The sequence below is a fragment of the Lethenteron reissneri genome, chromosome 38, assembly GCF_015708825.2.
Source record: "Lethenteron reissneri isolate LAM-NWPU_2019-01 chromosome 38, ASM1570882v1, whole genome shotgun sequence".
NCBI lineage: Eukaryota > Metazoa > Chordata > Hyperoartia > Petromyzontiformes > Petromyzontidae > Lethenteron > Lethenteron reissneri.
Window position 1 is genome coordinate 12,282,309 of NC_083816.1, and position 26,167 is coordinate 12,308,475.

Below are 26,167 nucleotides of genomic sequence, written 5' to 3' on the forward strand. Positions count from 1 at the left end.
CGACGCGACCGGCATGCTAATAGTGGCACGTGTTCCCTTTTAGCAACAGGCAAACGTTTAAGACGATTCTATAACAAATTTAAATACGAAATGCTTCGACAACCTTAACACACCAACCATAAATAAGTTGACAAAGTACTTATATACGAGGCATGTAACACGTTCTCCCCCCACCCCCACTTCACGATTCGATGAATTATGGACAAGAATCGATATTAATCCCATAATTGACGCATCGTTAGGTGCCTAAAATATACATGGTAACTATATAAATACATGGGATGCTGCCACAATGTAATGGTTAGCAGGCTGAATTGCATTACAGAGGTTGCTCCTTCAATCTCCTGGCAGAGCATTGAAAACAATGAATACGTTTCTTAAATCCTCCCGCCTCGATCCACCAAGCACTATAAATAGGCACACGAGTCCACCCGTCGGCCCCCAGTGGTTGTATGTTGGGTCCACTCATCTCTTCTGAGACACCAGGCCAGTGTGAGGTCGGGCAACGTACCCGATAGAGCAACTCTCTACAGATCCCTTTGCACAACCGATCAGCACGCTTGGCTACGTACGGTGCGAAAGAAAGTCAACATACATACAGTGGAGAGCCTTCTGCGAGCAGTGGCGTGAGCAAGCAATTGCAAGGCTCCACCTTTACCTAGCTTTTACAATGTAACACGTAAGCATGTTTGAGCTGAAATAAATGTTCATGGTGCATCCACTGCAGTGTTTTCTTTGAAACTTGACCTGAAAGCCAGCGATTAAATCGTCAACCATGTTCTATTACCACCGATGTTATATTTTCCAGCACCAGAGAGTAATTTAAAACTTCAATGAAAATAACTTCAGCTGCAGTACATTCAAAGTAACCGTAGCTTAATAGAATATACAAAATGCACATTTAAAAGACCCCTGGCGCTATGTCACACAGTTTAAAAATCACGATATACAGTCTGAATTAAATGCATTTATTAATGGATTTGGATATGCTTACAGAACATCACCAGCGCTAGTGCTAAATGCGTTAGATAATAGGCAAACATTAATGGCTACAGCAAACACAGCAACGTACATGTGAAATAAAACTGCTAAAAATAGACAATACATTGCATTAGTTATACTGCAATAGACAATACATTGCATTATTTTTAAACTTTGTCCCATCAAATGCATTGCAAATGGAATTGATGACCACTTTGTGCTAATGAAATTCATAAAATACCATGTTTTCTTTTTCTACATACACGTTCAAAAGTATACATTAGAATCTGCATTTTTACATATGATACAATCACATCAGACTTGCCCATTCAGCTCGGTGCCTTTGGGAATTTAAATGCTACTCCATCACAGTATACGATTATTGTTTTTCTCAATATGTACAATGGTGACGGATATTTTGAACTATATTTAAATGGGGCCGTCTAATTTATCAACAAATTGAAATGTTCACAAGTTTGCTGAATTTGTTGAAATGGTGGCACATTTAAATTTTAACTCCAGTGTAAAACACGAGTTATACTATTTATGTAAGTGATGTTTTCACTGGAAAAGTAGCTTGCATGCCAGTTTCCCACATTCACAATCTCGAGTGACAAGGCAGGAAGTAAACAGGCAATCATTTGTGCATTATACAGATCGTAATTGATACTCCAACCAGTTACTCGATTTCCATTCCTTAAATCCCTCCGTAGAGTCCAACACTTGTTAATGGCTTGCGGTTGAGGAACCAATTGCTTAAATATTGCAAACTTACAACACAAGACTTGCGATTTTTTAAGCTTTTAAACTGTGTTCAGTGCTCACTACACCAACCGATAAAACACTTGATAAATTGTATTTAATAAATAACAAACGTGATAACTTGTGTTTTAAGTGCACAAAGCTTGAAGTGAACTAGTGGATTTGAACGTTGGGATCCGGTATTTAGTGGCTGCATGTGACAATGTTGTTGTCACCAGAGCTGACTGCAGTGCAAAATTCCAAGAAACTTTGTGTATTGTTGTCAGTGGCATGTCTGATATCTAAGCACACATCCATAGACCAGCAATGGTTCAGTGGGATAAAAATACATTACTGCAAATATATTTATATGTATATACACACATATACATATAAAACACAAAACACACACATCAGCGATTACATATTTTATATATTCAAATCAATGCCAGCACACTGAAATACACAAGATATGTTCTGCATAAACAACACGCTTGTATAGGCCACAAATGTGCAGTAAAATATTTTGGGGTTTACCATCAGTGTGTAAATAGACGAGAGAAATGAAGGAAGATGTATTATCAGATTAATCAAGGGATACATATGCTGTATGTACCTATAGCTAAAGGAAGTGAAATTAGCTACTGCATGTTTTAAACTATGCAGATATTTTACAAGTGTGTTACAATTAATTGCAAGGTTAACCCCAATAATGTGATACACTTCTTAGGGTTGAAAATGCTGATAATTTGCTTTCGTCTTACAGGAAGTGTAACAATATGTAACAATGCACTTAATGTTTTTAGATCGTAAAGTATGTTGTAGGCAACACTTGTTTCGTAACACGAGTGCAAAATGATCAGGTATATAAACCACACCAGTCAAAACGAGAGCCATTAAGAGTAACGAGTCAACGGGAAGAGAAGAGAATAAAAGCATTCCACAGCTCGATATTTGTAGATTGGTCCTTGCGTGGCCCCCCTCTGAGGGGCTCTGACATAAAGCCAAGACGACGCGGCACGCTGACGAGAAGAGTCTCAACACGGAGGGCTCGGACAGAGGCTGCTCACTACGCCACGTGACGTCCGGCTGGATTGGCCTCGATTTACGATTCACAATCGCTTCAACAGTAATTGACAATCAATTTCTACAACCAATATACATCGAGCGAAACATATCAAAGTAACACTATTTTCATAAATCATACACATCTAAAATAGTTTTTACCAAAAGCATAAAAAACAGGTATATACTTTCTTAATTTCCGTCTTATCAATAATCATTCGAGAAACGCTCCTTAGAATGAATTGCATTTGTATAGTACACCCCAGCAGCTAAGACAACATCCACGTCTGCTGATACTTTGAATGCGACAGATCCGTTTCGACTCTCGGGGCTATTTCTAGAGAATGAAATGTCCAACGAAGCCACGAATTCAAGTGAACGCATCTATTTCGAAAGGGAGAGTGAAGAAATTACACGCACAAAAGTAATCAATTGCAAAATGTAAGCGTAACAACTCCAAGACTCAAGAGACAGGACCGTTTGGTGAAATGAATGCTGTGCCTCCATGTTGACAAGCCCATGAGACAGACGCTCGTCTTCCAGCATTCTCAAGTCATTCAATAAAACGTAGAATATGAATAAGTGTACTCTTGTTAGTCTCCCGAGAGACTTTGAGCGTTTTCTCCAGGTCGTGAAGAAAGCTGCACCATTGTAGAACACGTTAGATATATATACGGATGTAGTTTCCTTGGTCCATTACATTTCCCCACTCAACTTGTCCTCTGAGTGATATAAATATTGCGCATTCCGTACGATGATGTAGGCTCTGAGTGGTGCCAAGAAGCGCGTTGGAAATATACATAACCACTAAACACTTACAGTTACTGTATTCTTAAGTTGCAACACTGCATACGTTTCACTTCAGTTGAAGACGTCCGCCAAAAAATTCTTCAAAGCATTGTCGTCATTCTTCTCGCGTTTTAAAACTAAATCAACTCAATGGTGTCTGGCAGTACAATGATTCAAATGCCCTTTGAATTATGATCAAAATATATAAATTACCCATTACAGGATAAACAGGTTCCTTCTACACTGATATTCTTGAATATTTTGAAACTCAAGAGTGGGCATTTAATAGTGCATAACATTTTAACGTAAAGCTCAACAGCACATATTGGCCTGGAAAAAAAGCATAACTACTTAAAGACCTCTTAATAAAACCCAACAGTTAACGCTTAGCAGTTGATATATTTAATCCAATGAACATTTCACCTTTTCAACGATGATATAAAATTGATTGAATTAACAGGAAATGTAGCACACAAAAAATTTCCATACTTTGGACCGTAAAGAAAAAAAATCCCTTGTAAACAGGGAATTTTTTAGCAAAAAGTTCAGCTTAATCTTAATACATAATTCTTTTTAGACACTTACAAGTGATGTCACACGTAGCTAAAGCAACACTACATGACAGTGCGTGTTATAAGAAAATAATCCAGTGAAGCACTTGAACGCAACTAGTCAATCAATTAACAAGCCTGCAAGAGGACACGTGGCCCACCTGCTATTGGTCACATGTACAATGCACTCCACGACAACTTTGCCAATCAAATTACCAGGTCACCATTGTGTCAAACATTCGCCGACTTACACAAACGCCTTCAATGCGACCTGAAATGGACTTATACGCGTTTTAGATTCGTCAGCACCGCAGAAGATATTCTAAACACAATGGACGCGTTATCCTTATGGCCAGTTAGGATGTATGGATGTTGAACTTATTTCGCACCGTACGTAGGCAACCGAGCAAATCGGAGATAATACATTTCATATTTACCAGGCGCAATTCATGTTGGGTCAATTACAGTAGAGTACGTGCCAATGATATAGTTTAATAATCGCACAAACTAACTGGGTTAATGAGAATGCAGGGGAATCTTGATTACAATCGTGATATGTTTCATTCATCAACACATTGTGGCATACAGCATGACGTGGAAAAGTCCCCAAGAAACAGTGCACACGAGGAGGAAAAGTTAACAGCCAAATTTCAAATCAGCTTATTCATTGACCGAAAAAATTGTAAATTTTTGGCCGGGAGTGGCAGTCAAAGCATAAGAGGGGGGTGTTAATGTATTACAGGGAAGTGTCTGTTCTCTTTCAACTGACAGTAGTACACCAAGGACATTCCGTTCTAGGTTGAAGTGTGAGATGCTTGCAACTCAGCTCTGTTAAAGGGAAGCAGAATGGGCTAACCCAGGCACCACGTTCTAATGCCATTATTTAGGCATTTCAAAGAACGTGTGTCATCTTATTGGTGGCTCCTAAGCAATAATTGTTTGTGTGCCAGTCTCTGGATGAACCGTCAGACACAACCCGTGTGCCACTGGATCATTTAGAACTCAATGGTTTAGAGAACATAAGGACCCTACACACTAAACCCGTGATGTCATCATGAAATGCACTCCCTACAGATGAGCTTGAAGTATAAAAAACAGCTATGCACTTGCTTTTCACAAACACTGCACACTTAAACATTAACATTGTCATGCAGACATTCTCATTTGTATTCCGATTGTCTAAATGCTTTTCTAATAGGTGCATGATCAAAGTAAAACGTTTAAACAATTGTGAAATACTATACGAGTGCAGGTGAACGAGAGCTTGTGCATTGGCACGTGCAAAGTACCTTGCAAATACTCTCAAGCATTACAGTACTGAAAACACACAGGAACTAATCACACCTCACTTCGAATAACAGACTGGGTATTCAAATGCTTGCATCATTCCTACATCAAAATAAACCACTTCAATATGAACTACCCCACACATTGTACAGCCACTCCAACATCTGCATATTAGCATTTCAGTGAAAAAGTGCATATGAACCAGAACATTTACAACATATGGCCATAGCACAATCTGTATTTATACAGACGCCTATTTTTTATTCAAACAACACCCATCCAGAGTGAAATTGTGAATTTACAATGATCAAGGTGGACAATGATCAAGGTACCTTCAGATTTTAACTAAGGTCCAGCAATGTCATAAAAAGTAAATTAATACCTGAACCTCCATCTACCTACCACCAATGGGCAGGTGCTTAAAGCTGTCATTCAGATACACTTATTATGACTTGTTATTCCTGAGCATGACAATTGTGTTGCACTGCTAGTTCACAAGAACAGCTAATATGATATTGCTTACAATAACCACATCACCCACACCGGTGCATACTCTTATACTTGCCAAGTACAGTACTAGACAACGCAAAATGTGTGTGGTGACATGACGCTCCGTGAAGATGCTCAACACTTTTACCAGCGGGTTGAGACTTCCATAACAATCAGAAAAGAGCATCTGTTGCCTAAAACAAATATGCGAAACAGTTAATGGGGGGTTGGCTGCATACATTTAGAAACGGTGTCAATAATTGCATTAAAATAAACTTGACTATGATGGCAGTGGTGTATACGTACACGCAGAGAGCACACACAATTAACACTGCCTTGCAACTGAAAGTAAAAACACACAGCTGATAATTCGGGCAACAGCCCTCAAGAAGGAACAATGCCAGAAACTTTACAGTTAAAAAGCAGTGTTCATGACAATGGTGAGATTCATTGTTTTAAACGCCTATCAACGTTCTAATCTGTAAAGCGAAACTAATGTTTGAAGCAATCTGCCAGAATAACACTTGGGCTGTGGTTGACAACTGCTATAAAAATGTCTTGGAGAAGTCATGCATTGCCAAAGCAGATGTTCTTTTGGGAACCATTACATTTACACAAGCCAGATATGTCAGCTAAATGCTTTTTGAGCCACACAGCCCATCTTCACAATGTGACTTAACCAGTGCGCAAAGCCCGTCAATCACAATGTAGAACAACTTCTGTTATGTCCATAGCTGGTACAAAGGAAACAATGTTTGGTAAACCTCATCTATAGTAACGATCAACACGTTTTGACATCAGACACCTTCTTCTAGTGCTTTGATTGATAACAGGGAGGTAAATGTTTACAGATGAATTTCAATACAGTTTGCTTGTGTTGCGAACGAAACGTAGTGATATTGTTATTATTTAGAAAAAAAATTATATCTACGTGGCTTTACCGAAAGACCCAAAGAATAGTTTATAAGATGTATTTCATGAAATTGGCCAGGGCTAAAACACTGCCATTTTTGCAGCTGAATCATTATTTGGCAGTAAAAAAGAAGACATGCCTTCAAATAGAAATAACCTTTTGGGTAAAGGTTACTGAAACTCTTCAGTTAATTTAAAGTAAAGTTTATTACTTTAAATTGCTTGGCAGATAACACAACCGAGAATTCGAAGGTCATTCCCATCCGTCCTGCAAATATTGGGGGGAAATGCAACAAATATTGTTTTTATGCCAAGTGGAAAGGTACTCACATGGAAAAACATTTTTGCGAGTGTTGTCCATGGTAGTTATTATGGATATGCATATTGGGAATGTGCTTACAATTTTAGAATATGAAAAAACCCGAGATTTTTAGGGGCATACATAGCTAATTTCTGGTGATTGAGTTTTTATTATGATTCCAAAACGTAAAGTGATGACACCAAGGTGACACTTCTGCCAACTGCCACCAGCATTGAGTGAAATCACTTTGTGTGGCTGTGAAGATACAAATACAAAAGAAGGTACATGATCCAGAAATGCCAAAGAGATCAGAGAATGTCCTTAAAAATCCAGACATTTATATCCTAAACGCATCCCGAATGCATATGGCCGGCATGTTCACAAAAATGTAATTCAATGGGAAGGCTGGTCAAGAATTACAGCAAATCCTGTTGCCTGCTTACCCAAATATCGTGTAGTATTTCAGCCAAAGTTGTGCAGACTCGACATAAAAATAATGAAATACATCTTATACTAATATGATTTCAATAATGAATGTAAAACCAAGATTGATATGTATGCAAATCTAATGCTCATATAATTTTAGGATAACAAAATAACCAAGAACAGGCAGATCACAAAAACGAGTGGGTCCACGAGAATCATTACATGCAAAGGGCAGCGGGGGCAGCACGAATCACAAGCAATACTGCAGCGCTGACCTTTGTGAGAACAAAGCAATACTTTGCCCTATTGTATCCAATTAGGACTGTGTTGTAATTTCCATTTTGTATGGTTCACAATTCTCACAGCATTGAATGTGTGTATCTTCAGAGATCACAAATGCATGAATTTTGTTTATACTTAGCCTTGTATTGAGGAAATTTTTGGATGGTTCATACTTTCTTGTAAATTACACAAACATGTACACAGATCAATAAAAGGTCCTGTGATCATGTCTAGGTACGCAATAATTTTGAAAACATTTGGCAATTTAAAGGTATTTTTATTGCAGACCGACCAATTTTACAATATTAACAATCTGCTGTGCCAATGTTATAGTTATGTCGTTATATTTTGCCTCCTAATTCTTTTCAGAAAACCCATTGGGGCTTTTGATGATGTAAGTTCTCTTGGTAACGATTCCAGTCAATTCCAGAAAGCTCCACCAGTCCTTACCCTTGTACTTGCCGTTTTATATTGGTACACTGGCAAACAATCTTCAGCAAAATGTTGTAGTATTAAAATGCATGGCTAGTGAAGTGATTAGTGCCTGTCTCCAAAATAGTAGTTCGAACCTATCCAGCATTCTTGCAGCATATATCCAAGGATGTTCCACATTGAAAAATGACCAAGTGAATTAACATTTTCTATCCAAACCTAACTTTAAAAAAACAAAGTTGGTATTGTAATTCTGCCAATTTCTATTACACAATTAATCGGGTAATAAAGTTGGTGATGAAGTCCCCTGCTTGCTGGCCTGCAAGGATTGTTACAGCCTTCTAACACACATTGTTTCTGGCCTTTCAAACATGTCAAAAACACTTTCACACGCATTCAGCTATATATGTATGTTGAACTTCTTTCGCACCGTACGTAGCCAACCGTGCTAATCGGAGATCCTGAGTGAAAATTTCCTGAAACACATTTGCTTCAGTGAGACAAAGTGAAAAAATTGTCAACTTGGAATCCATAAATGCCAGCATTTCAAGTGTCTGGGCACATCATAAAATCAAAGATGTGGGCATCACAATAAACATCTAGGCATTACAAACAGCAAATCAAAGATAATTTTTATGACGTGAATAGATGGAATATTTTAAATATTTTAACATTTTGTTTCATTTTTCTCTTTTTTAGTCACCTGTCTGTAGCTATTGAAACCCTGTTGATACCTAATGACAAACTCAACGTGCTAAAATTTAAACTGAAGACATCTTGCGGAAAGAAAATAACCATCCCCCATGGGAGTTCTTACGCTGCCATCGCACAAGTGCTCAACGTGCAAACACTCACTCAGGGTGGTCGAGGGTGACGATTACAGAGCTACTGTGCGCCCGCCTGCTTGACAAAGACAGCGTTCGGCAGACAGGGCCGTGGCGCAGACTGACAAAACGTACAATTGCTTCGCGTGCTCAAGACGACTGCCGTTGGCTCTGCCAAGACGACAGACGAAGCGCTGTCCCCCGCCCCAGCGGACAAGGGGGGGGGGGGGGGGTCGAGGTTCTCGGCCCATCAGGCGTTCTCATCCCGGATCTCCGTCAGGATCTTGAGCAGGCTCTCCAGGCCAAACACGTAGCCGCGGTCGTGCCCGTCGTGGATGGTCTGGTCGTCGCGGAAACCCTTGAAGGTGGAGTGCGCAAAGTCGATCATGCGAACGTCCACCTTGGTGTTGAGGCCGCCTCCGTTCCCGCCGGTGCCGCCGCCGCCGCCGCCTCCGCCCGCGGCGGTGGTCGCGACGGCGACGTCCTGCTGGTTGCCCTGCCCTGTCGCCTCCAAAAGCTGGCGCCGCAACTCGACCTTGCGCTCCTTTCCGTCGTAGATGATGAGCAGCGAGCTGGAGTAGAAGCGGTAGGACACCTGCCGCTCCAGCACGGCCTTGAGCGTGCGCAGCTTGGCGATTATGGGATCAAGGAGGTCGCGACGGAGGTGGCGCCCGTTGAACAGGAACTGGAAGAGGGTTTCGCGGAAGCCCTCCTCGGACAGCCCCCGTCCGTAGTACTTGTTCCGGCACAGAAAGTGCCCCGTGTCCGTATGGTACACCTGCAGGGTACGCAGCGGGAGAGATTCGCGCAAAGACCATACTGTTCCTGCGTTCGCAACACAGCCAGTCCGCACGCAGCGATTTGATTCCTGACGGTGCCCAGCGTGGAAGTGTTCTCCAAGGGTAATGCGAGTGACTCGCTGATGCCATTATAAAATAGAGTCAAAAGTGCATTTCTACTGCATGATAAATATCACCTTCAATTCTATTATAAAATGTTTACAACTTTGTAAAAAATAATAATTTCACTTTAAATATATATTTAAAAATAATTGTAACTAAAGTATCAAAATCTGGCTCTCATAACACTAGCCCTGAATGTCCCACCAGTTAGGACGCTGTTATGCTGTTGATATCAAAACCAAGACCTCTGAAATCACACACTAGTGTAACAACTGCTACCAATGCGTCTGCTCATCGATTAATCTTGAACCCTCAGGCTCATTATATATGTGTTGAGTGTAGTAAGTCATGTTTTTCAATTGGTATATGTAGACATTGTATGTAATGGGTTTAGGTCACCCCGACCGATACATTCACCACAATGTTAATAAAAAAGAATCTATTCTCAAACCATGGGCCAGAATTACAAAATTCAGCAGTGGGGACGTAAGAAGTCTGAATCGTTCCACTCGCAAACCACCAAAGCAATGTGCAAATGACGATCCAGAAGCCCTGCCAGTGTAACACATCATCCCTACAACAATCACAAGCCCTGCCAGTGTAACACATCATACCTACAACAATCACCCAGGAATGTCTGTCCTTCAACTTTGAATAGTGTGCATCGTGTACATTATTTTTTGGCAACTCTGTCCCACAACGCACATAAACGCCACGATCCACCTGGCGCGGATCATTCTGTTGTAATGTCGTTCAAGTGAGGCGAGGACGAATGCGCAGAAGAGCTCAACAAGCAAATGCACTCCATGTACTCCATGCTCGGATATGGGCAGGATCATAAGTCTTATCCAAAGCTGCTCAACCTGCCTACACGACTTAAGTCCTTAATTTGTCATAACAGTTTGCACAATACAGCGAAACTGCTCTCTTATCTTCATTATTATTTGTGACCTACCAATGTCTGCAGCCAGAATCAATCGATGACAATCCTATTACCTGCAGATATTTAAGAGATGAGATGCGTTGCAGCGTTAATTCCTCCTGTTTGATAATACTTCTCTTGTCCGTATGCATCTGTGTAGATAGGCTTTTTTTGCGGTTAAGCCATAGTCCCCACATACCGCTCGTATCAATGTGGATAAGAGCAGCGGCGACCGACTACTCTGTAGAGTAACATTGGCAGAAACGCTTGTTGCAATATGAATAGCGCATTGAAAACGCATACTATTTTATGTACTGTTTACAAAGTGTGTTCACAAATCCACACTATAAGAAACACGATGATTAACAGAGGGGTGTGAATAATTTTTTCGATAGTGGATTTAAATACATGTACTGCAGGTAAGTAGTTTTCAGTTTTAAAGGCATAGTTTAACAAGACAACACTTGCCACCATCATTCAAACCCGTTGGTGAAAAAGAGCTAAGTTTTTGTTTACATTATAATATGTTTATGCGAGTGCCGGGGGCTTATGGGACCCCGGGGTCTCCCCCGCCATAAAGTTCAATTGTACAAACGACGTGACGATTCTACAGGCACCGTTGCTTCCGCCTCTGCGGCGAGAGCGCACGTGAGACCACCTGCCTGCATGCCGCACACGCGCACGCCCAGCTGGGCGGACGTGCTCTGCTGGCACTTGCGTGTCTGCCGGGCCGCCTTCTCCTCGGACGCGTCGTCGCCGTGCTGCCGCGTGCCCATCTTGAGGTCCAGGATGCAGGGCAGCTTGAACTGGGACACGACGTTCTCCAGCAGCAGGAACTCTGCGAGTGCCGCCGTTAAAGGAACCAGCCGCCTTCAGCGCAATTTACACGGGACCGTTATTCCTCGAACCGTCTCAAGTCTCATGTTGGTGGAAAAACCGTTAGCCCCGAATTTTTAAGTCACTGAGCCAATCGCTTTTTAGGAAACAAGGGTTTCATTCGTAAGTTTCATTCCAATATTAAGTGCTTTTTATATTTGTTTGCTTATTGCAATACCTTTAAAACCTTAAACCTCTACATCCACTGAATGAAAACGACTTCAAAAATCACACCAGGCTCAAAAGAAAGCTGTCTCTGGTGTGGACCCATCAGTTTCAAAGACAATGCATATATTGATTTGAAGCTTTCGTGACTGCAGGAATCCGTACTCTTTGGTTCTTTCGGTAAAGTCACGTGGGTAGAAAATAAAATAAATCACGACGTTTCGGGAGCAACACAAGCGTCTACCCGAGGACGACCGATTGTGTTGCGATTTATTTTATTTTATAAATACGTGACTTTACCGAAAGAACCAAATACAATGCATATATTATCAGAATAAGTTTTTTATTTGCATTCTGACCACAAGTATTGTGGTTAATTCAGACATGATTCCTTGTAAAAAGGTTTAAGTTTGGTGTTTTAACATCTTAACACCTGTTTTGTTGACAGAAAAAAAGGGGAAAATCTATTGTCATATTTTAGTACTGTACAAAGGAGGTCCCATAGATAGCTGATTGTGATTTAACTGGGATCTGCACAAGAAAAACATCACCTAACATTTTGTTATGGACTCATTTGGCTAATTTCCAGCTCTGATAATGAAAATATCAGTTTGACTGCCCTACGATGAAAATGATCTCATATGGCCGAGCAGCGGAGAAAGTGCTGCCCCTACTATACGGTTCATAGCTCACTTGAGGAGAACTTAAGAGGTAACTCTGCAATATCCGCGTCCATAAGCCATTTGCGAATGCTCAGGTTTGCACTGCTCTACGAGAGAGACCCCCCAATGGATTCTCCGTCTCATGAAAGCACAACGGGGATCCAATTGGGACGTTCATAAAATGAACACCGATGACACATTCTGCACGGCTGCATGGGGGAGGATACTGAACATCTTGCGGTCCTTGGACTCGGAGCGCATGCGGTTCAGCTGCTTCTTGTGGCAGCGCAGGCTCCACGGGTTGAAGCTGATCTTCTCGGAAGAGGAGCTGCACCCTCCATCGAGCATTTGGAAGGGAGCCTCCGACTGGATGTGCAGCTCAACCTTTGGGCTCTTGAGGTCTTGCATTCTGTATATACGCGCATGTACAAACACGGCATGAACTTGGGATCATTTATTTCAATTCATTTTTAAGTGGCAGGAAGAAAGGGAACTGACACAGTGGTTAGTGTACTGCATTCTAAACCCGGTGAACTGAGTTCAATTCTCAGCCATGGCTGATATCAGTGATGAGTGATGTGTGAACAGCTCCTAGGGCCTCCCCAAACCTGCACTCGCCGGCATGATGAAGTATCGTAAAAAAAACACAGACGGCTGATAGCCATGAAGAGGCCTTCATCCAGCAGTGGAGTGACAAAGCACCGTAGTTATTACGCACATGAAGCCCTACAAGAATCCTATTAGTAATAATTAGTAATTGTTGACAATTTCTGACTCAAACTCGGATAAAAATGCCAGTAATGATGCATGCAGTATTGCTGCTGCAAACTGCAATATGTATACTGCCAACACAAACTTGGCTCCCTAATTCAATCGCACTAGGGTCCAATTTTTTGGGAACGATAACAGAAGGGGACTGCTGATCAACATTAATATGGCCAAGTAGAAAAACTGCAATTAATTTGCAGCCAACTCAGTATTGAGCCAAAACAATCTAAAACTTAGAAAATGCAGAGCAACGCAGTTACTTTTCCAATGCAGCAAAATTTATTGAATTGGTAAAAAAACGAATTGCTGCATTAGTATTAAATACAAAGGCAATGCCATCACCTGGATATGGTAAATAACTCCACAATGCACATTAGATATGGCAGGAAAAGGGCGATACAAAAAATCGGTTTACGTTTCCATGAGACAACGATGCACTGCATCAACGCAAGCCACCCAAACACAGCGTGGCTGACGAAGCAAGATATTGTACAGGAGAGACGTGGACCCTATTAATAACACATTCTCAGGAAGGTCAAAACAATGTTAACAATAAACGACGCTTAAAATAAACTCAGTCGACTGGTTTAACTTACAGGGCTGCTGAAATGAGTATTCTGGAAACAAGTTGGCATGCTCGCGATGTGTGGAATGGCACCCCCTCCGTTTCATTTGATTCATTGGCAAGAATTTTCTTGAATGTTCTGAAGCCTACAAATGTGGGTGGTGTACCTGCGGGACTTGGTGGGAAACGATTCTCATCCCAGCGATTCAATTGTCATCATGGTCCAGGGTAATGGTTAAAACTAGTTTTGTTTAATTCGTTCCATCTCATTTTTGCCGTCTCTTTCATCTGCAAAGTTTGTTGTTTCTCATCTGAATGCTGGCTCATTTGTTCGGTCTCATTTGTTTTGTCTGTCTCCCTTGTGTTGTCTATTTTACATTGCTTGCCTTGTTTAAATTGTCAATCTCCATTGTCGGGTCTTGCTTGCAGTGAATGTCTGTCATGTTTAGGCTCACTTGTGATGTCTAACCAGCTTGCACTGTGTCTGATTTGTAATGTCCGGCTCATTTGTTTTATATCTGCACGGTGGTAATTAACACATTAGCATATCATTTGAATATACATTTTATACATAAATGATCCAATGCATGTATTGCAAGCAAAAGTACAGTAAAACCTTGGATTGCACGTAACTTGGTCTACGAGTGTTTTGCAAGACGAGCAAATTTTTTTAATACATTTTTACTTGATAAACGAGCGAGGTCTTGCAATACAAGTAGTACGTACAGTATACGCTTTGTCTGCCGAGCGTCACATGATCACAACTGAGCCGATGGTTCTTCTATCTCTCTCGCTGCGGGATTGTGGGTAATCGTCCCCCATGCTCAGTCTCAGTCGGCGTGCCTCGCTCGTATAGTCAACATCCGTGCGAGCGTAGACTGTTTACTATCGTGTTGTGACCACGTGTGTGCGCGTAAAGCATTGTTTTTATTTTGTGTCCAAGTTTAGTGACTTTCTTTAGTAACTGTACTGCAACAATGGCCCCTCCTCCTCTCCCTCGTCTCCCTCACACCAGCCACGATTAAATGTAATTAATAAATTTGATTACTTTATATTAAATTTAAATACTAAAAATATAAAAAGGTATTTTGTATTAATAATTTTACATGAATATTTCTGGGTTGTGGAACGAATAATCTGAGTTTCCATTATTTCTTATGGGGAAATTTGCTTTGATATACAAGTGCTTTGGATTACAAGGACGTTTCTGGAACGAATTATGCTCGCAATCCAAGGTTTTACTGTATTCGTTTTAATGAACAAATCTATGCACAGTAACTTTCCGATTTGCTACAAAAGTAGCTGATATTCCATTAAGTGACATCTTACACTGAAATGTACAGTGAAGAAGCCACCTTTAACAACAGTGCAACTCCTGGGGAAATAATAACAGCCTCTATTTTTATATCTCGACAAGGCATTACAAAGACTGAGTAAATATTGCCACAGCACTAAATTGAATCCTTAAATATGTAAAACCGTACGTGAACACAAATTAAACGCACACAAACACATGACATGAATATCAATGAGATACAGGGGCACACTTGTAAGCAGTATTTCCTTCATCGCTGAACATGTAAATGCACACAGCTCGAAAGTGGAATTCTAATCGAGCTCCATGGACGTGAAACGGTGCATTGAATGTATTTGTTTAAGCATCAACAGGTTGCTTAATTCACCATAACTGTTTTTATATATCTATACTTATATAGACACAATGGAATATAATAACCAAAATATAACTACCACAATATCGGAAGTGTTTAATAAAAAAACAAGGGATTAGCAAGTTACATTCTGCTTAATAAGAACATCTGTGTGTAATCCAGAGGGCTTAAGAACCCCACAGACAAAGCATTGCATTGCCCAATCAAAATAAAATGTTGTCCAAGAAGAAGCTTGCAAAAACAGATATCGTTTGTAGACCATTTCAAAACCAAGTTACAGGGTTGTATCTGACACACGAGGGATAAGATCCCCTCACCCTGCTTTTTAAGCCAACTTAAAATGCACACCAACGACTCCTGGAAAGAGGCCAGATAATGTGAGGATTTCTGGGCGGTGCACTCGCCTGCCCACAAATGTAAAACTCTCCAGTAGTGCGCACCTGTGGTGCTCCAGAACAGACCACACAACGTATAACGGCGCAAGGTTCGAAGGAGACATCACAGCGACACACTCTTCCCGCTGCTCTCGACGCGGTCGTCCTACTACCTGAATGTGAAATTGTAGTTGTTTGCTCTGCATCGACATCAGCCGTACGACAAGAAGAAGACTCACCCGCTAGTGGTGAACACGGAGCATTCGCTCGTGTCGCTGCCGTCGGGCGCCGACGAGGCCCTGTCGGAGCCGTGCTCGCTGCCGCTGGTCGAGCGCCGCAAGCTGCGGCGCGAGTGCTTGCGGCGCGGCTGCTCGCTGGTGGCGCCGGCGTCGGCCTCGCCCGCGGGCTCCGACTCGGCGCACAGGTGGGCGACGAGCGTGAAGTAGCCGTCGCTGTCCTCCTCAAAGTGCACCGACACCACGCCTGCGGGAACGCGAGATGGCGGGGGGAGATGTTTAGCGGTGCTGAGCAAACGGGTCGGCAACCTGCTTAGGTTTAGCAATTTGGGTCCCACCTGCATCGCTCCTATTTCTCAGGAGTAAGGCATCGTGGACAGGCGTTATGAATGTTAATTTGTTTTACTTTTTTGGCTTGCATAACTGTAATGGTGACTTGTATATTAAAATTATTAGTTTGTGTTATTTGCATAATTTTACTTCCTTTGATGCTTTCTCTGCACTGCCAATCTCAATAATACTAAAACACAACACCTCAATTATCCCATTGAAAGTTCACTACTCCATGTAATAGTCCCTCATTAGAACATAAGGGTACAATCCATGGAATTGACTAAGTGTCTCGTGCACATCAGAGGCAAACATTTCAACATTTAAAGTGCAGGAGTAGATATCAGGCAAAACAGCTGCATTCGTGTGCTTCATCTTCACGTTTATAATGAACATCGAAATTGCAAGATGTGTGGAAAACAAAGAATGATTCATCAGCTTCTCCTCTTGCTCACAAATGTAATTGAATGACTATCCAAGCTGGTAGGGAGTAACATTGCTGATACATACTTTATGAAGTATTCTGTACTGTGACAGTCAATATCCACTCACTCTGAAAAATAACAATCGTTCAAGATACTTCTTGTTCCTTCAACAACTTCACCAGAACAATTGTCAAAATGCCAAATATTTACAGAATAAAAGTCTTGAAAGCGTATGACCTGTGAAGGGCAATGCCCGATGACTGAGGCACTATATTTCTACCTGCATAATGGAAGAAGCAACCCGAAAGCAAACAGTGGTGATTGATAAATCCCGAGGATGTGTGCCCCAGACAAACACAGGCTTCAAACTTCATGAGACAAAGGACAGGAATATCAGGGTCAAGTTCAGTACCATATCGCTCTGGCGAAGCCTCTGCATTCACGATGTATTTAGACATATCGGTGACATCATTCGAGTGCGTAACAATTCATGTAAACTGAAGAGAATTAAAAGCTTGCAATGTGTGACACAAGTGCCATAATGACACTCTAAACTCTAAATTAAAAGTAAATTTTTTCCATTAACAAATCCAGCCAAAGTATGTTCGAGATTTTTATTTTTGCATTTCTTGCGTGAAGGAGCACAGCCTTCGAAGGACTAACCACATTCCAGCAGGACTCCATTTGTGAAATAAAGGACCTCAGGTTATCAACCAATGACCAAAACTGTTGAAGGCATCACTTAAAATAAGGACCACCTTCACATTCGTATAATTGCTCCCCTCAAAAGCCTGTCCAACACGCTTAGTGCACAAGCCACACTGAGCTCGTAAAATAATTTCCCTCGCTCTTAATCAGCACGCGCAGTGCTATGTGCGATTTAATCACGCACATGCTGTTCAGCTGCACACTTTCGACACTGTTCCCTGGGGGCAGTAGGTGTTGTATTTAAAAGACAACTATTACCTGAACATTCAGAACTGAATTTGAAAAACGAAAAACCTTCTGTTTCCTGTAGTTCAAAGAAATAATTGGGAACAAATTCAAAGTTTGGTTCGCACGTCCAGAGCATGTTTCACTCGTTGGTAGCACATATTTTGCAATGCGCATAGAAAATAAATCACAAGCCACAGCAGCTCAAGTGTCCATCTCAGGTATGTACCAAAAGCCTATACACTGTATTTAAAAACCGAAGAAAATGAAAAGCTTGCGATTCTGTTGTTCTCAGCTCGTGTAACCATTGAGAGGAAATCGGGGACCATTTAAACTACAAAATGTGTTTTTTGAGTCGGCAACGATTTTACAAAGCCCCGTTAATGAACCGCATTCCCCTCGTAACAATTGATGGGAGCAAAATACACTAACCATGCGGTATTTTGCTAAATGGATTGGTCCCCCCCCCATTATTTGGTGCTGTAGACAAGCACCATGGCCTGGCGTCTCAGTGACATCACAAGCATCATTTAACAGAAATCAACCTCGAGAGAACATAACTCAACGTGAATTTCAAATATTCATGTTGACATTCAAGTCCTCCTCCAAGAGTAACTGTATCAAACATTTACGAACGGCAGGTTACATTACCCCACAAATATTCCCACAAACACGGCAAGTCATTTTAATAGTAAACATACACAATGCACATAGGACACATTATTCGCGGCCTAATACCATATTGCATACAGCTGGAAATCAAATGCAGTAGAATTTACTGCATCAAATTTCACTTTAATCGGAGTAGCATTCAAACGCATAATAGATCTGACGATGAATTAAAAACATTAATTTTTCCCCCAATTAGCTTATGGAAAAGCACATACTGCACATACCTGTCAAATGTTGAAGTTTTGTTTTGGTACTAAATATTTTATACAAAGCAATTTAGAATTTTTTTTTATGTTGTGTACAGTAATGATTGCTGGGTATTCATAAAGGGAGTGAATCGAAGTTCTCGCCGATATGATTTTTTTTACAAAGTGTCCCACCGCAATTTATCTGGATTAGCGAGTCTCCACTGTATTGCGTGCTATGGCACTAACTGGGAATTGCTGGCCCTCAGCAAATGAAAAGATTAACGTTTCTAAAAATATGCCACACTGTAACTGCATTACACAAAGCATAGCTTAATCCTGGTTAAACGAAATCTGTGATTCTCTTCAATAAACAGATGGTGTTTAAAAGTGTGCTGATTTGTTAGCCTGTGACCTGAAATACAACAGTCAGCAAAGCCATTTTTATTCAAGCCAAAGTAGTTTTTTAATCAAACAACTTGGCAATGTGCATCACATAGGATGATAATTAAGCATAGCAAACATACAAGTATACTTATAAACATATATACACGCAGAATGACGGTGAATTTAACAATGGCTCAGTCGACCATTGTACGAAGAGAAACATTTCACTGCCTGGTTCTCTTCACGGTTCACAGCATGAGCAGCCGGTGCAGCGAAGTAAATGATTCAGTCGTAACCCTCCACCACCCCACACAGCCAGTCAGGTTCGTCACGTAAACAAAACGTGCAAGTTAGTTACTACTTCAGCCGACCAGTGTGTTGGAGAGTAAATCCACCTTACTGGCACTGATAATTACGTGATCTAACCAAAAAACTTCATTATGAATAATATTGGTCGCGAAACCCCATGTGGTAAACTAAATGACTGTGTTTCCCCACAATTGATAAGTATATTGTAATGTGGGACTGGTGATCTATAAAATGTGAGCATTCCTTTAGATACTAAATTTTATCCAGAAGTTAGTGTACATGGAATATAGGCGGGGGAGCAAAGTACAGCACAACAGTGGATTGCGCTGCACTGTCCTCAGCCATTCACCACGTAGCCCCGCAACCCGTAACAGCTGCATGGCGGCCGCACCGTCCAAGCACTATCCACAGGCTTAACCCCGCTGAGCCTCCCACATCTGCGATGACGAGGAGCCCCGTTACCTTTGTATAGCGGCGTGAACTCATTCATCTCCTGCGGCAGCGACTCGTAGAAGCGTTGCTCGCGCGCGATCAGCGGCTTGCAGATGGTGTCGTCGTCAAACTTCATCATGCTTGAGTGGCCGCCCACCTGGTGCACGAAGGGCTCCAGCAGCACTTCCCTGCGCGTGCTCCCCGTGCCCGACATGGCCCCCGGCGCCGCCCCCCCCCGGCACATCGCGCTCTACGCCGCCATGCGCCGCCCGGGAGCATGGGCCGGTGTCCCGGGCGACCGGCACTAGTCGCGGTGGCACGCCCGGCGCAAGGGCACCGGATCGTGTTCCGGCTCGCGGTGGCGGCGTTGGGACGACGATAAACGCCTCCAAACCGGTGTGCACTGCCGGCCTCGAGCACCACGCCACGCACATCAAAACCGCAGCGGCGACACTTCACGCTCCGGCGGGCTGCGAGTTAAGCGCCTGCGTGCCCCGCCGGCGCCCTGCACGTAACGAGAAAGCGGAGAGCGATGTTATTGCCGTGCCCGTCCGCGACGGCTGGTACATCTTATGTGTTGTACTTCATCCAGTGCCTGTGATCAACAATAACAAGCACCAGTGCATAGGTGTTTTTGCAGTTGTGCATATGGCCCTCCGATGTGTTTTTAGGTTGTACCACGTATTGTTCGGCATGGTGTCTGACGGCTCACTCCACGTGCGAAAGATGTTCCCAGCACGTGAAGAAACTCCAGTTATAAACACAAACACAACACATCATATCTTACCTAGACTTGTCACGATTACTTGGAATGCCTTTCTATCAAATGACATGAGTTTTGTTTAAATGTACACACATGCTAAATGACCATAAATTCGGAGATTAAAGTGAACAAAACATACCCCGTCTAAACGCCAAGCAGTTACCTTAAACGCCTAATGCATGTCCTCTTTAAATGCTACAACTCAGTTAAGAGCCACAAGTAATCCGTTTAACTCACCCAGGCAAAGAGCTTTTTAAATGACCTCCATTTAGCACCGTTAAAGGGACAGTCTGTCATTTTTAAGGGTACCAACTTACATTTTTTACGACGGTGCGTTGTCAAAACACTCATGTAGAGAAACACCTCCCGAAGGTTAACGTGTGGAGCGTTTACCACAGAGTCAATATTATGAGACAAAAAAACCTCCTTGAAAGGCACACGTGATTGCTGATGAGGATCTGAAAGTTAAAACCGGCCCGTAGTTGTCCCGCTCTGACAGCTGCTGCTGGAACACGCACACACACACAGGCAACGACTAACACTGCCGTCACAATTGTATACGCTGGATGTTACGTGATTAGCAGCAGAGGGTAGTGCAGCAAAATGTCAATGTTGTACCGACCTCCTATGCTCCCACTTCCATGCTCCCTTGCTTCACTAACCCAAACTGCTCAGTGTGGTGTAGTATCGTAAAATAATAACTCAAACCGGTTGCAGCAACGTTTAATTATATTCTTGTGGTTTATAAGTTTGAAACAATGCATTTAAAATCAAACCTTTGCCGTTAAAAAAGATTCTACATCCTGTGGTTCATCACGTGATGAACCATAGCGTAAACACTCCACAATAGCGTGTCTCCTAAAGTACCATCTAACTTCAACCAAAATTTAATAACTAAATAACTCGTTAGATTACCCTACAGTGAATTGTAATATTTAACCCAGTAATATCACCAATAAGTGAAAACTGACTAAATAGAATTGCAATTTGGTACAAGTGAACTACACTATTTAATAACCATAACACTGTAATAACAGTGAACTGCAAGAATGTTTAAAACAAATAACACCATAAACAATTGATTAAAATAAGTGAATTGCAGTAACGTTGATGTCATTTAATCAAAATCACCTTTGCTGCAAGACGTTTGGCCAGCGTGAGAGTCGGCCAAACCTCTGCCTAGAGCCCCCCCTCTTGTGGAAGCCCTTCCCCCACGAGGGAGGCGAGCGAGCCCTTGCAGGGCTGCGCCTTCACATCGCCCCCGTAATCACATTGCGTAATCAGCGAGGTGTTATAATGCACATCACGTGGCCCAGTCGGCACAGCGATGCACTGTGTAGCAGACAACAGCTCGTCACTGCCAAAGAATAAAGCCGGAAAACTCGCGTTATGCGCCTGAACTCCGCAAGGAATTCCGATATGTAACTACAATAACGCTATACATGCAGGCATAATGCATATTTCACATAGTTGTATCTCCACGTAATAACAATATCGTGTACACATTCCATCAGCCACACGTCACTGCTGGGGAGCGAATCTCATCAGCAGGACTTGGCTCAACATGTACAGGCAGCCAGCCTCTTCGTCTCGGCATCGCCATCGCCGCCGTGAGGAGCCGGGCCCCGGGTCACGGCGCGCAGGAGCGGGCCGGCCTCCACGGACTCTAACGGCTGAAATAATGACGACGATGACGATGATGATGATTTACAAACCGAACAAAACCGTCAACACACACCGACATGACTACAGGAAACTGTAAATGGAATTGAAACTTGATGGCAAAGAGTTCATTATAACCCGCTAGGCCTCAGCCAATGCGAACCCACCTCGTTACTCCAGCCGGGGGCGGGGGGGGGCAATGGCATTGACAAACTGCTGCTGCGGCTGCTGTTGCTGCGGCTGCTGCTGCGGCTGCGGCTGTCGTCGTCGTTGTGGCACAACGGGCGCGTGTCGTGGCTGTCGTGGCTGGGGTCGCGAACGGCGCCGCCTCCTGCCGCTGCTGCTCGCGAGTTGGGCACGGCAAAACAACATGGCGTAAACAAGCCCCGCGGCGCCACGTCATCGCGTGCTGACGTCATCGCGTCGTGACGTCACCGGCACGCGGCATTTGCATAGCGACACAACAAAGATGCCCCCCACCCCCCCCGTGTCGCCTGTGACAGAGGGCAGCGCCTGTGAATGCCGGCACGGCACACGAGGGGTGGGTGGGCAACACCACGCCCGGCCGCCTTTGTCTCCCCCTCCCCCCCCAGTGAGGATGTTCACGCACCGCGCGCCAGGTGCTCGTTTGAGGCCTCAAGTCCACCTGGCCTGGCACTGGCGGCGTGGTGACGTCACCGTCACTCGGTGCCTAATGACGGTTGTATTGGGAGGCCCACGTGACCGCTTCAGATAACGGCCACCGGTGTGGGCCTGCGAGCGGGAATCCAACTCGGCCAGGTTCGTGGCGCTCCCGCTCCCCACCGACACATTTTGCTTCCAATCGCATTGACGGCCGCGCTATGACGTCATCGGCCAGTGTTTGCGTCTTGTGCAGCGGAGCGGCGCGCGAGGCGTGCGCGGTGACGTCATCGAGCGGCATCAAGCTCCGTGCGTCCGGATTGTTACGTCATGTCCTCACGGAGCACGTCTTTACTTTGTGACGTCACGAGGCCGTTGCGTCACTCTGTTATGTAATTAGCGCTCCTGCTTTGACGTCTTGCTGACTAATTAAAGAGGACTGTAAACCACTCTTTCGGGTCTTTAGACAACGCAGCGTGATGGGAATTAAGTTTTTTTTTATCTCTGAAGATCAGCTTAAATAGGCATTGAATAGTTACACAAGCAGTGGCCATCGCAGGCCATACACGTGATTTGCCTGCTGATGTTTAGTGCTATCTCGTGGCAAAATGTAGAAAATAAAAATATTGGAGACACGTATTCGGGTTTTTTTTACAGAAAATAAAACTGATCAAGTTTACAAAATTAACGAATAAAATGGTGTCTGGCTGCATGCAGGGTGATGTACAATTGAGAACATGCAAGCTGTGAGAGTTCAAAAGTCATCCACCCACAGCACGTGCCTGGACTCACACGCTTTTTTATTGCTGCGCGTGTGTAAAATGTACTTGAATCAATTAATCAATGTCTCGTTACAGTTGTCGGTTTGGATTATAAGCACGTTAATCTACAAGCGTCTACTGAGTATCAGATACGCCTGTAGCCCTTCCACAGCCAGGTGTTTTTCAACAGTACATGCCCTTGCAGCTCGCCACTTTATTTTTTTATTAATTGTGTAAACTTGGCCAGCTTGATTTTTGGTTCAATGTTTCAGAAATTACCCTGGTGCTGCGAAATATTTTTTATTTTCAAAAATGTGCCACTAGATGGCAGCAGACACATCACGTATCGTCTGTGTGGCTCGCAAACAAAACATGCGTTTTGTTTGCAGCCTGCACGATCATAATCCTCTTCTCATCGCTTACAGATTTGAATACATTTGATCAAGTGGAATATCAAATTCACCCGAGAGTAGATGGGACGAGCTGCGAAAGAGTGAATTTGAAAAATCGAGTTCATGACATCGAGGCCCACTCAAAACTGCAGGTGGGGCTCTCATGGTGGAAGATCGAGAGCCCTGGAGAGAGCATTTGGTCGAATCTTCCACACACCTCGGAATAGGGAGGAGTTCTCACGCCTTACCCCGCCACACGTGATCTACGGATTTAGTAATTGTGGTGTACCCATTTATACTGCTGAGTGGACAGAGGTGTGGGATTTAAGAAGCGTCCGTCTCTCATAGAACCAGCAACCTCTGAAATGCGAGTGCAGCATGCAAACCACTCCACCGCGGAGCTGTCCCATCACGCATCAGCGTGGAATTTGTTTAAATTGTAAATTCGTCATACGCACGATTTTATACATCTAATGTGAGCTGAAGAATTGCTATTAGTTGAATCGATATATCTTTACGTCGTGATGAATGTGGACGTACGTGTTTGTGAGTGTGTGTGTTAGCGCTGGGGGGAGCGGTAGTGTCGTTGTTAGCGCTTCGCTGCGCTATGAACCCGGCGGCCCCAGTTCGATTCCCGCTCACGGCCAACACCAGTGGCGATTGTTTGAACCGGTACTTGTCCTCCCCTAGGTCGATTCGGCCTTAAGTGAGTACCTGGTGTGGTGTATAAACATCGCTACGCGGGAGACAAAGGCGGTCGTGAGTGGTGCTGGCTACCCACCTACTTCGTGTATCGTCCGGCCTTCATAGTTGCTCGCGAACAGCACTTGCCCCAAAATTCTGCTATGGCTATAAGGTGGATGTTTGTTTTTGTTGGCAGGTACTATACTCTGTACTATTCGCCAAACCCGCCGGTTATGCTTGCAGCATATCACAAAGCACCCTGCCTCACCATCTCCAACCCTTAATAACATCCCAGGTGTAATTGTATGTCTGCATTGACGCCTAACGCTTACACTCGTTCTCATGGAGAAATCTATCTTTTTGTAAACCGTAGCTCTTAGGCCAGATGTAAACCTCCCCTTTAGCATGGAAACGCACGCAAGTAATTGCCCCTGAACCCTCATCACTAGCCCTAGCACCTCATCCTGCATTCATGATTGACATTTCCATGATAAGGGGGCCATGAATGTTCGCTACTTCTCGTTGCAACAGTCGATGCACGGGTGCTGTTGTCAGTGAAACAAATATTTTTAATCTCAGCAAATTATTTGCAGATAAGATAATGAGATGTAATTTTTGGCATATAAAACCAGCACATGCTGACATCTTACTCTTGCCAATTATGTAACTTGGGTTTTAAAGTTCACTCTGCAATTTAAAACAAGGTTTTTCTAGTGAAATTTACTTATTTGAATATTGTTACTGAATCATCCCTTCAGATGGAATATCTAGCTTTTAACGGTGTCCAGCAGACTTTGGTAATTACATTTAAAAATACACGCTCCTTATCATTGTGTTACATAAAGTATATTTAAATAAGGTTTACAGAAACAGTGATGGCTTTAGGAGGTTGCCAACATTTCAGAGTACATCACAGCCGAAGCGGAATGCTGTATTGTTTTCTATATATAAACAAAATGTAATAACTTAATGACGCACCACAGACTTATGGGCGTATGTTAATCTGCAGGTTGAGAGATGAACACCCAGCAGAGGGATTTAATTAAGATCTGGATAGCCTCACCGCTGCCGATGAACACAGAGGCGACACAGCGACACGTGGCAGAAATATCTTTATCATAAGCGGCTAATGCACGGGCCAGAACAGTGGAGCTATTATTAAACTTAACGTGATAATGAGCATTCCGGTCACAGTTAGGGATTTAAAAACACAGCTCACGCTAAAGTATAATTTTTGAACGAACCATGCGTGCTTCAAAATGGAACTATCATCACGATCCATCTCCAGCCAGAAATATAGACCATGAAAAGACATTTGACTTGGTGATGGAAAGTGATTCAGCCATACATGCCGCATTGAGACGACAGATCTAGCGGGGGTGGAAGGGGGA

At 43.1% G+C, this 26,167-nt stretch overlaps 2 protein-coding genes across 4 annotated transcripts in view; one reads left to right on the forward strand and one right to left on the reverse strand.

Moving 5' to 3' along the window:
• Nucleotides 1-954: 954 nt before the first annotated feature.
• Nucleotides 955-22,668, reverse strand: LOC133351676 (inositol hexakisphosphate kinase 1-like). 3 transcript variants are annotated; one of them, XM_061567072.1, is made up of 6 exons: nt 22,486-22,668; nt 19,924-20,398; nt 16,224-16,467; nt 12,835-13,016; nt 11,567-11,742; nt 955-9,858 (listed from the first exon to the last, which is right to left on the reverse strand). In XM_061567072.1, exons 2-6 carry the CDS (start codon nt 20,135-20,137, stop codon nt 9,331-9,333), a joined length of 1,344 nt encoding a protein of 447 aa, XP_061423056.1. In that variant the 5' UTR covers nt 20,138-20,398; nt 22,486-22,668; the 3' UTR covers nt 955-9,330. The 3 variants fall into 3 exon arrangements, with proteins under 3 accessions (XP_061423056.1, XP_061423057.1, XP_061423058.1); XM_061567073.1 differs by lacking the exon at nt 22,486-22,668 and adding an exon at nt 20,974-22,306; XM_061567074.1 differs by lacking the exon at nt 22,486-22,668 and adding an exon at nt 20,572-20,906.
• Nucleotides 22,669-22,838: 170 nt separating this feature from the next.
• Nucleotides 22,839-26,167, forward strand: part of LOC133351675 (endosome/lysosome-associated apoptosis and autophagy regulator family member 2-like) — a 58,566-nt gene continuing 55,237 nt past the window's right edge. Inside the window, exon 1 of the mRNA XM_061567071.1 lies at nt 22,839-23,098. The gene's annotated coding sequence lies outside the window, so the exon portion shown is untranslated. The remainder of the gene's footprint in view (nt 23,099-26,167) is intronic.